The sequence below is a fragment of the Callospermophilus lateralis genome, chromosome 11 (genome assembly GCF_048772815.1).
Source record: "Callospermophilus lateralis isolate mCalLat2 chromosome 11, mCalLat2.hap1, whole genome shotgun sequence".
Lineage (NCBI taxonomy): Eukaryota > Metazoa > Chordata > Mammalia > Rodentia > Sciuridae > Callospermophilus > Callospermophilus lateralis.
The window spans coordinates 95,191,761-95,204,163 of NC_135315.1; the positions used below are offsets into that span (position 1 = coordinate 95,191,761).

At 41.6% G+C, this 12,403-nt stretch overlaps 1 protein-coding gene across 1 annotated transcript in view; it reads left to right on the forward strand.

Moving 5' to 3' along the window:
* Positions 1 to 10,741, forward strand: part of LOC143410704 (VPS10 domain-containing receptor SorCS1-like) — a 194,241-nt gene extending 183,500 nt beyond the window's left edge. The window contains 3 exon segments of the mRNA XM_077110654.1: positions 5,543 to 5,648; positions 5,777 to 5,937; positions 10,662 to 10,741. Of these exon segments, the coding sequence (XP_076966769.1) occupies positions 5,543 to 5,648; positions 5,777 to 5,937; positions 10,662 to 10,741 (347 nt within the window).
* Positions 10,742 to 12,403: the final 1,662 nt, after the last annotated feature.

The window sequence follows — 12,403 nt, forward strand, 5'->3', positions numbered from 1 at the left end:
ACATGACAGTAGAATACATTTTGACACTTCACACATAAGTGGAATATAACTTTCATCCTTCTGGTTACTCATTGTCTTTCAACCATAAAAAAAAAACCAAAGACCTGTCTATTCATTATGATGAGGTTTGTTCTTGGAGTTTCTCATGACTCATGATTGTCTTTACTCAGTCAAGTGACCTCAGCTCTCTCTGACAGGATACTTCTGAAGACTAATCCCCAGTTTAATTTCCATACAATACTTCACAAATCATTGAAACTATTAAAAGACAAACTGAAGCACTCTTCAAATACTGAAGAGGTAGAGTTAGATAGACAACAGTTTGGGGATCCCCCAAGGGGCACTTGGGAATGGCCTTTATGGGTGGAATATTGAAGCAAGACAAAGAAAATAATGTGACTGGATGAAGTGGAGGAGTAGCCTTATTGGATTATTCCAGTCAGAAGCCCTTGATTAAAGATTGGTTGGTAATTTGTGACTGGTTAGCTTAAATTTTGTTTTCCTACAATATGACCATTTATGCTGAACTGGGTTTTGGCAAAGTTCAGAGGAACCTAAGCTGCCTCAGTCAACCAGACTCCCAGTTACTTACTTAGCCAACTTCCCTGGCAATTCCCATCTATTCTGTCCAGTGGTCCCACAGCTTTATCCCAATATGGTACAGCAGTCATTAAGACCATCATAGTTGGGCTTGAATTTGAACTGGAGAGAAGTCCATTGGCCAAGTGAGCATGAGTTTTTATGCCCATTTTACACTCTAGGAAAGCTTTCTCTGTGCTATTACAACACCACCTTAATTTCCCCCCAAAAGTTCCAGATCACATGGATTTTCATATTGCCGTTCTACAAGTTGGACTTGGGTGTGCTTTGGGAGGTGGGAGAGGGTAAAAGAAAACCAAGGTAAGGTGAACTAATATGCTTCTGTAACTTCTTGACAGCACCAGTTCTTGGGTTAGAAATATATAGTAGTAGCTGAGAGTTTCAGAATCATAGTGCAGGTAGAAGTTCTCCAAGATGATGCCTTTAATAGAAGAAGAGAGGACGCAAGGCAGCCACCATGGATTTTTGCCTGGATTCACTGGGTTATGCTACCATGTCCTTGATTTCAGAACTTGAAAATCAAGTAAGGAAAGGGGCAAAGCTGCAGTACAAGGGACAGTGGTTCTCAGGGTGAGGCAAGCACTTTGTGGGAAACTGGTCTGATGAATTGGTGGAAAACTATAGGAAAGGTAAAGGAGTTCCTTTCCTGCAGGCATGCAGACCTCTGATGTCTTAATGTGCATCATAAAACTTCAGAAGGAGGTTTGCCATTTTCCAAAACTAGTTCACCATGGAACTCTCTAGCACTATTTTTCTACAGAATACGCTTTCAGACACATGACAGTAATAATGACAGGGTAAAAATATTAGGCATGTACTGTGTGCCAGAAGCTGTAACAGTGCTTTGTAAATCCCATCTCATTTTATTCTTACAACTTACTACACCAAACATGATTTTTATCTCTATTCTGCAAATGAGGAAACTGAGTGTAATTTGAAGTCCCTTAGCCTGAAGTAGCAAAACCAGGATCTGATTCCCAAATGGGACTCTATCAGTTACTTAACCCCAAATAGGGAGTTTCAAATTTACTCTCAGATGTGCAACTGTGACTATATATGTCAATCATTTTTTACAAGAAGATGTGTTTATTAATGTGAGCATCCCTATTAGGATAATCAGCTCAGATCTTTTAAATAGAATATGATCATTCAAAGCATTGCTAAGATCCTCATAGGATTTTTCAAATGGTGTGTGCCAACTTTGGGGCTTAGAAATGTTGAGTCACTTGGAGCAGTGCTTGTATCTGTGTTTTGCTCTGTGCGCTTATAATGGGGGAAAAAAACTGCTCAGCACTTTTCCTCCTGCACATCTACTTTGTTTAGGCTGCAATTGAAGAGGGATTAATTTATGCTAATTCCACACAACAAGCCAAAGCCCATTTATCACCACTTTCCATTCCTCAGCAAAACACACAGAAACACACCTAAGTATTGGACAAACTATGATATGCAGCTGCTGTTGTGTGGAGCAGTAAAAAACCGTTTATATCCAGGCACACATCAACAAGCAGAAGCCACCCACGGAACACAGAGGGCAGTGGCACTCAATCCCTCTCCACTGCTGTCTGCTGTGTCCCACTTGCTGCCTCTGAGAATTGACTAAGTGAGGAGAGAGAGAGGGGATAGCATGAGTTTTGGAAATTGGGAGGGGGGTCAAAAGATGCTTTTCCCACACAAATGTGCTAATTGCTAACAGTGTTAACACTGTTTCCTTAAGAACCACAATTTGAGTGTGAATGGTTTAGGATTAAAAGATTTAACCTTGTGATGGGAAGAGAGATGGGAGGAGGAAGGCAAAGATGGGCGGTAAAGTTCTAGTGTGTGTGTGTGCCCGCGCGTGCAAGTGCATAAGTGCATATGTAAGTTTGCTTTCATATGTGTTAGTGAGGACCTAGCCAAGGAATTTCCTCTTAGTTTTTTCATTTATTTTAGATGCCACCCCTTCAAGTAAACTGTGTCTTCTTCTTGGTGGCACCAAGAAGCTATGCTGACAGAGCTCACTTCCAGGGTAGGAAGTTTAAATACTCTTGACTCTAACCACCTCTAGACCTCCATTTATTACCTGACAGATGAAGGGTTTGCCTTAGAAGATTACCTTGAAAATATCTAGTTTTCAATATGATGATGGTTTTCTGATAATGAAGAGAGAGGAGAGAGATTTTATCTTTTACATTTGCAGATGATGAAATTGTATGATAGAAGCTGCTTCAAAATAATCCAGTGGTTGAGACTGTGGAGATTAGATGGTGGTGAAGAGAAAATAAGATTGGCTGTCAGTTGATGTCTGGTGAGACTTAAATAATGAGTACATTAGGATTAATTTCTCTATTCTCTCTCTCTACATACACACAGCCACACATACACACACATGCACACACCCACAAACATTAATGCATATGTATACATGCCATCTACGTTTAAAAGTGTATGATCTAGGATTCTAACTGTTCCTTTTAAAACAAAATTTTAGCTTGTCACTTGTTATTTCTTCCTGTACTATATAGTTTTAGTCCCAATGCCCATATTCATAAATATCTTTTTAAATTTCTAATTATCTCCCAGCAGCCTGAGTATATAGCATGTGTGTGTATGTGTATCTGTGATGACTTGGATTCAAGTATGTGTGCTTCTGTTTATTAGTTCCAAGTCTTTGGAGTGACAGGAACCAAGGAGAACTTCTCTGTTCTTATCTACACAATAAGGATCATTGTCCCCATTTCATTTGTGAAAATCTATGGAGATTTTGTCCATGGTAAATGGAAGGTATTCTCCTGCCTGATGATATCCCACCAACCGTAGTGCTAATTCTGAAGTGTTCCTGGACTTCGCTGATGGCACTGAGGCTTTATTTTCTTATTTCATATGGAAAGCAAATTTTCCTTGGGTGTTCCACACGAATAGGGCTGCACCCATCTTCTCACACACGCCAACACAGCTATTTCACAGTTTAATTAAGTGCTGCTTGACTTAGAGGAAGACAAAAGAGCAGGGAGCTTCCTTATATTCAGTGAGCCAATTCTACTAAACTCACTAAGAGAAAGAAGAAGGCTTGGCTTTCATTTTACACTGAACTGGGTGGTGACATGAATTATACTTTCTAGTGGTGGCCACTGAGTGACAGTGATGTAATCTTATGAAAACCAGACAGTACAGAAGCAGCTGAGGGTCTGTATTCAGACCATTAATATTGCAGTCACTTATCCTTGAACGTTTTTACCTTGATGACTAGAATGTTGACCTCTCGGCTCTCAACAGAAACAAGCCACAGAAAATGGTGCTTAAAGGTCACCTGCATTTCTGGGCATCAGATTCTGCTTAAATTGATGGAAGGTAAAGGTCAACATGCTGGCTTCCATGAGGTTCATGTGGATTGTTGCTCAGGCTGGAGCTGTGCCAGATTTGCAGAATGTCAGTTCTTGAGAGGGTAGAAATTAATTGTAAACAAAGTCATTACAAGTACAACAGGTTTCACCCTGAGGTGGAAGAAGATTTGGAGGTCAGGAGAGATGCTTTCCAACACTGCATGTGTGTGTGCCCTTTCAGGGAAAACTTGAGAAGACTAGTGTTCACAGAAGCTATATTTTTGGGAAGAGAAATCACTGCATTTGAAGGACAGGGGCTTGTTGTCAGGACTTTATGAAGTCATGGAGCCCTCTGCATGTCACACCTTCCCCAGCATCAGAGTGACTGCCCTTGAAAAATATTCACTTAGCTATCCACACCTTGTTGTGCACAAAAATATAACATGCACCATCACTTTCCAGTTCTGGTCCTTACAACTGCTAGAATAGGAGCAAAAGAGATTGGGTAATTCACAAAAAAATATTCCTATTGGTGGTTTTACTGGTTATCTGCTTTGCTTAGTGGGAAAGCTTGCATGTAGAATATGGAAAAATTTAATAACAATTAGCATTATATTATTATAAATATGGATGGTCCCTGACTTAAAATGTTTGGGCTTAAGAGGCTTACCCATACCAGTGTTCAGTTTTTAACTTTCAGTACAGTATTTAGTAAGTTATATAAAATCATCTAACACAGACTTGCCCTCCACAGGGTGGTCTATAGTTGAATGTTTTGATCTGGTCCACTACACCTTATTCCCCAAACTCTTGCCAGCCCTCCAGTCCACCATCCCCAGCCTCTGAGACCTCTCCTTCTTGTATATTGCTCATAAACATTTGAAGCCCAGTGTTTTAGGGAGGGTTTTTGCAAAGGGGGAATTAATTAATGAGAAAGGGGAATAAACAAAATAGAAGCAAGAAAGAGGCATCTTAGCTGTTTCTCTCAGGGATGAATCTGTGTTAGATGATTCTTTTTTCCCTACCGTAAGCTAATGTAAGTGTTTTGTGCAAGTTTAAGGTAGGCTGAGCTAAGTTGTGATTTTTGGCAAGTTCAAGTTACGGAATGTATTTTGACTTGTGAGTATATTCAATGGTATTATCCATGAGTTTATCAGGATATTATCCCAACATTAACTCAAGGAAGACATGTATTAATTAATAATAATAGTAGCAGTTGTAGAAATAAAAGCAAACCTTATAGAGTTCTTAATAATAAGGTACATTAACTCATTTAATCTTTGTGACCACAGAGGAATAGACCATTCATCTCCTCTAACCACAGAAATACATTAAGATGGAGTAACTTGCCCAAGATTCTACAGCTAGCAGGTCGTGGAGCATGGCTGGAATCCTTACAGTCTGGCTCCAGGGTCTTTGCTCTTCATTGCTCCAGTACTTGGTCAGGCCAATCGGAGCATCTGGGGGCTAGGACAGGCTCAGGTGCATACATGTATCAGCTGTATGATTTGTACTTTGTATGTTCCTCCCATGTGGCTTTCTGGGACTCACCAAGCCTGTGAGACTCACTGTGTGAGTCTCTCATGGAGTCTTACCTGCCTGAGTCTCTGCTTATGACAATTCCTTGTTTCCTCCCACAGCCCCACTGGTGGACCTTACTCCAACCCACAGTGGATCCGCCATGTTGATGCTGCTCTCGGTGGTGTTTGTGGGGCTGGCCGTATTCATCATCTACAAGTTTAAAAGGTGCGTGTCCCTCCATCCAGGTTTCCCCTACCTCTTCCCCCTCCCTCTTTCTGACAGGTTCTGAAGCACATATGGCAGTGTTGTGCTTCTCCCTTGCACAGCAGTTATGGTTTCTGTTAATGTTTTAGGAAGATCCTGGGGATTAATGTTTATACCCAGATGCATAATGAAAAAAAACAAGAGATGATCAGTCCAGTCAGTCACACTGAAAACAGGCCCAATATCCCTCAGACTGAACTAAGAAGGCCTGGCCAGCTTAGAGATGAGAAGGTGGAATCACAGCTCGTAGGTAAATGATTCCCAGTAGCCATCAGTTGTTCAGCCTCTGTAACCAATGGCTGACTCTCCCTCTAACTGCTTTCTGGCTTCACATAACCACTTCCTTCTGTTCTAACACTCCCTGAGAGAAACAGCTAAGATGCCTCTTTCTTGCTTCTATTCAGTTTTTTCCCCTCTCTCATTAATTAATTCCCCCTTTGCAAAAACCCTCCCTAAAACACTGGGCTTCAAATGTTTATGAGCAATATACAAGAAAGAGAGGTCTCAGAGGTTGGGGACGGTGGACTGGAGGGCTGGCAAGGGGTTGGGGTCGAGGTGTAGTGGACCAAAGCAAAACATGGCAGCCCAACTATAGACAACCCTGTGGAGGGCAAAGAGCACCACCAAAGAAGGGACATAATAAGAGTGACAAGTGTGACCATCCAGAGATTTTTTTAATGTAGCAATTATCTAGAAACTGGTTCCTGAGAACTTGAGGACAAGAGACACAAAGTTTGGGAGAGAGGATCCTAAGAGAGCCCAGTTACAGGATTAGATTATTACAGAGAAGATCAACAAATGCCTTTTTTTTTCCAACTGTCCCATATCAGATACCTTAAAATGGACTTCACATTTCAGTAACCTCTCTCCACCTGTGAAGTAAGCATGGGAGATAAGCAGCTAGGTATAGCCTGTCTGAAGCTCAGTTGCTGAGTCCTACTATTTATTGCAGAATAAAGTTTCCTGGAAGTTTGACAAATCCATGGAGCCACCATTGCTGATCCATTTCTTTCCTGGGTTCCTCTTGTCTGTTGGCCTCAGGAGTTGAAGCTGTAAATGTTCACATCTAGATCCTGCATTACTGACCTTGAATAATAAATTATTACATAAGTGTTTGCACTTCACTCTAATGTCATAACGCCAAACTGTCTAGAAGGCTTTTACATAAGATTTGAAATCTTTTATTTTAGGGGAAAATGAGCATGTAAACAGAAACAGAACCCTCTCTTTTACATGGATATGGGACAGGTCTGTGGAGACATTCAGGGGGAATTCAAATACAATGACTGGCTCCTGTTGTAGGTGGTAATAACACCTGCAGCCACATCTGGTATCCGGTTTTCACCATGCATTTTCTTTTATGGGGGACATAAGCTAATAAATTCATACCCCCCACCCCACCCTGTCTGTTTACTTACAAAGCATCTAAGATGCTGCATTTTGGGGGTCATTTGCTTCTCAGTATCATTTCCACAGGGTATATGGCACAGTGGCTGCTTACTTTATTAAAGTAGCAGTTCCTTCTTCTCCAGGAACATGTCACACCACATTGCAAATTCTCTGACACTTTTCCATTTCCAGTGTCATTAAATGAGTAAGTGTTACACGTTTTCTCTTAGGAGAGTAGCTTTACCCTCCCCTCCCTCCCCTTCTACTCAACTTGGTGACTCATCTCTCTGATTGCAAAGAGCAAGACACGCCACTCCACCTTCAACGCCAAAGCGGGGATCTGCTGGGGCACAATTTGCAATTTAAGGAAAAACCCCAAAGGCTACAGGCAACCTGCTGATCAGGAAAGAATTTCGCTCTTGTCCAGCGCATCATCCTTCATGACCACTAACTTTATGTTTCTTTGCTTTCCTCTGTTGTTCTGTTTCCTATTTTTGCCAGGAAGTATTTCCATAGTTGCTGAGAATTAAAGCACAAAAGAAATCCCTATCTATGTAAATGTTTTAATGGAGGACGCCAGTAAAAAAACAAAAACAAAAACAAATCAAAACAAAAAATAAAAATAAAAACAGTCAAAATCCAAACAAACAAAAACAAACACTCATTGCACCGGGACTTTTAATTCTTCTGACACAGACAACAAGGGTTTTTAGCTTTAAGCCTGTGCATGTGGACAATACCTTGAGGACATGTTTGGAGGGGCAGTGTACAGGTGCTCTATTTTAATGGAAAACACTCCCCTCCCCCTTTCTTCTTTTTTTTCTGATCGGTCGTGTTTGTAGAAAATTCATAACATATATAGGCCAAGGAAATCTGCATGTATTTTTGGAAATATTCTTGGCTCTAGATTTAACAGCTATTTTAGCACTCCTGGGCGAGGGGTGGATTAGCCATCCCGGGCCTTTTCATAAGACACAAAGACATGCACAGGGAAACCCTGAGCCGTTTTTCTGTCCCACTGTCCTTACTGTCGTTTCCCCCTTCTAAGTTAGCGGTGGTAGCTTTGTTGGTCAGCAGAGGCCACAAAGCTGCTTTCTCTCTATTCTCTGTGGCCACAGGGACAAAGATGCAAGTTGAAGATCGTGCGTGCAGGTACACTAGGACAAAAAGAGAGGCAGGGAAGCAAAGCACGTCAGAAACGGACCTTTGTTTCTTGTTCAGCTTTTCTCCTTGCAGCTTTCCCTACTCCCATCCCAACTGAAGTAGAAGATGGAATTTTTTTGTAGTAGTTATCCTCTGTCTTGCCTTCCCATTCATTTGCCATCCCTGTGTACCCATGATCCGTCCATGTCTTTGAATCCCTTCCTTTCAATCCCCAAGTTATCCTTCAACTGTTCCTACTTTTTCTTCACAAACACGTTGCTAGATTTTGGACATCACCCCTGATGTCTCCTAAATACTGGCCTAGGCTCTGCAAACCCTGACCCCACCACTTGCAAGTCTCAGATCTCTGTTTGTTTTGTACACTCCCAAGCATGCCAGCTTCTGTGCCCACTGCTCCGGCTGCATCCTGCCCAGCAGGGTTCAGTTTCATGTACCCTTTGTCTATTCCTCTAAAACCTGCCTTTTCCCAATATCCTTGCCTTTTCCCACCTGGAAACATGTAATGTGAAAGAGTTGATATATGCAAAGCAGTCAAACCTGGCCATATTCTTTGGAAAAGAAAGTGCACAACTGAGTAGTGGTGTTCTTGCACATTAACAAACATCTCGTGCGTTCAGATTCTGGAAGCTTCTTGTGAGAAATGTTTTGAACATGTGACTGTATTGCAGGGTATGTCTTCCTGTGATAGTTGCTGTTACCACATACTTCCTTTCTCACAACAGAATAAAAACACTTGTGAAATAAACACTGATTTAACCAGAAGGAGAAGCAGGTTAATGGACTTAATGTTTAAGAATGTCAAAAAGTCGAGAAAATTAGGTCTTATCTTACATTAGGATGAGATTTTGATTACTTAGGGTGATCCTGGCGATTTCACCTGTGGTCTCTAATCTTTTGAGCATCACGGTATCAGTAAAGGAAAAATAACTCAGTATACACGGGAGGAGTTAGGCCTCCAACAAAGCAAAAGAAATCCTCACAGTCCTTAAATCCTGAAAGCGTTTAGATATCCCCAGTTTTCCCAGGGTGATCATGAAAGAAGGACCAGAGAAGGGAACAAAAGTCCATCCACTACTGGAGCCCCCTCAGTACTTGAACTGGACAAAGCCCATTTGAAAGGTGGGAGAAATCATTACGATAAACCACTCAGAGAACCTACTGTCCTTTTTGGCTGAGTCCCTAAGCCACCAACAGGGTATAACAGGGTCCTGGTGATGATGAGGATATCCTAAAGATCCCAATGACTCCTGCCCTAATGTAGCTTAGGTAGGGCGAGAGTAGCAAGCTGCTGCCAGAAGTTAACCATGTAAAAGGTGTCATGGTTGAGGAGGCCGCATATGAATCTGGGCAATGGGCTGTGCTTGGGGGCAGCCACCTTTTAGTAAAATTTGATTGATTCCCAATCTGCCAGGCTTCCTATCTCTTAGAAAACATCCTCAATGATTCTCTTAAGTTGGAGCCTCCCAAATTTCATCTGGAAAACCCAAGTGTTTAGAAACCAAAAGAGGCTCACTCACACCAGCACAGGGAGTTCTCAGAGTTGCAGTTCAATTCATTTTAATTAGAAAATTGTGAAAAGGGGTATATACTCTTAATCTAGCACAGTGCCTTGCCTAGAGTAGTATTCTGAAAATTATTTGTCAGTGAAATAAATGAGTGAAAAGTCATAGGGAAGAAGGAGCCCTAATTTAAAATAGAGGCAGACATGAGATGCTTGGCATTTTGGAGAGTGACCAAAGGTGGTCAGATATAGATTCAGCATCTCCAGTGTTCTCCTGTGCCTCTCCTCAAAGCTCCCTCCCACCTGTAGGTGATTAGTGAGGCAAGGTACTGCTCAGAGGGGACCTCATTGTTCCAATGACTGTGGCTCCTGGTTCTCAAAGTGTGGTACTCAGGCTAGTAGTATCAGCATAACCTGTAACTTGTTAGAAATGCTAATTCTGGGTCTATACCCTGGAGCTACTGAGTGAGAAACTCTAGGGGATGAATAGTGTTGCTCTCTCTCTCTCTCTGGATGGGAGTAGTCCCACCAATCAGTCCAACAAGCCATCCAGGTGATCATGATGCATGCTCAAGTTGGAGAACCACCAGAACAGGCCATTCCAGCTCAAGCCCAAAGACAAGGCAATGATGTCAGCCTACAAATGGGAGGGACCCAAGTGCCTACCTACTCGCTAATAGCAGGTGCAAACACAATGAGGAGTTTGGTGGGCCTAAGGCCAGAGGAGTGTGGAGAGGGATGTGTGTGGAAGGTAAGATTCAGGGCAAGCTAAAAATACAAAACTGCAACATTTTCTAAAACCCCAGAAGGCAAACTGTGCATGTTCTACCCTGAACTACCCAACCAACATTTTCTCTCTTGCCTTATTCCTAATTGGATCCACTATCCAAAATGCAGAGGTTGGCTTTGCTTTTTATCAGAAGTTCCAAACAGCAACTTTGAGAGCAATGGGGTGCTTGGCAGCTGTTCTGTGTTTTCCAGGATTCCAACTGAGCATTGAAATCCCTCATTTGCCAACTTTTTTTTTTTTATAGGAAGCCAATTTAAAAAAAAAAAAAAAGAAAGTTTTCTTATAGTATTGGAACTACTTCTAATTTCAAAATGACTTTTTTTGGTGTATTTTTTTTGTTAAATACTATGTAATGTAATGTATAATTGCTCTTGTTTATTGCTTTAGCATTCATATTTATTAAACAGATAATGTCTCTAAAGTCTTTGCCTGGAGATGTTTATTTTTATCCCAAAACTCTGTTTTTAGTCAAAAAGTTATGCATTTACAAGATTTCATAACGGCTAATTACCAAACAATATCGTTAACACCACAGGCTCAAGGTTTTTTATATTTTTTAAGTTTTTTAAACTAACAAAGTAGAATATATTTTCCAATCTAAATTGTACCTATATTTTAGTTGAGTGTACAATACCTGTCACTTCATTACATTGTATTATTCCATTTCAGCATCCTTCCACCCTGGTTACATTGAAAGGAATAACATTATAGTTGTTATCAATTCAAAGTTACAAATTAACAGGGAGCAAACCCATTCAGATTTATTCGCAACCTTGTAGTTACTGAAGGACCAAACTACATGTAATTAACTGAGACTTGGAAGATGCACTAGAGGCTCAGATGGTAGAAAGAAACCTAGAATAGTTCTAGGACCTGGAATAGTTCCCTTCTGTCTCTATCAGCTGTGTGACCTTGAGCAAACCACTTTAACACAGAAGATTCACTGCCTCCATGTGTATAATTTGGAGGAAGAAGACCCCTTACTATTGTGGTGTTTTGAGTGCATAAGTCATTCCCAAGAGTTCCAAATAAATGATTCAAAGTTAGTGGAAAACAAAGAAGTTGACTGGATCTGTCACTCTTTGGGGACCATCTGTTCCTTAGGTCAAAACATTTGTGCAGGCACAAAACCTTCCTCAGCACTCCCCCAATAGTACTGGAGTCAGAAGGTTGTGGTGTCTTCAGTGCAGTCTCAGTATGCATGGGAATTTCCTTTTTTTTTTAATTTTATGGCTGCCTTTAGTTTTTTCCTTTTCCACAGACTGACGCCTCTCACCCTGCATTGCTCTTCAGGCCAATCTTTGCCCCATCAGAAGCAGATTATCTCCTGTGTCAGTCAGAGGTAAGCCACAAGAACAGAAAGCCTGCCTAGATATTTCACACAAAGGGGATTTAATACAGGGAATTTGTTACTTGAATAACGGAAGAGCTGAGATGCCAGTTAGAAGCAGAGAAGGCTATGCTGAGATTAGCCTAATGAGGACATCTCTAATTTCCCTGTTCTGGAAATAACAGGCATGATGAGAGCCTTGGAGCCAATACTGACACATGGAAGCCAAAGTCACAGCAGATGCATCTGACAGGACGAGGGGGCAGGGCAGTGATGGTTGGCCAAGGGGAGGAGAGGGCAAAGGCAGTTTGTCTTTGCTCTGGTTCTTCCTGGGCAATCCTCCTCACTGCCCACACCTGGCCAAAAGCCAACAGTCAATGAAACCTGGGAAATGTCATTTACTGAAATAGCCAGAGCAAGTGTGGGTGGGATGTCGACCTGTGCGAATACGGGCAGGTGACTGGCACAGACTCCCTTCAAATTCAGCCTGTGTGGAATCCGCAAATCTCCCCCAGCCCAAAGGGAGTCTTTACACAGGGAGA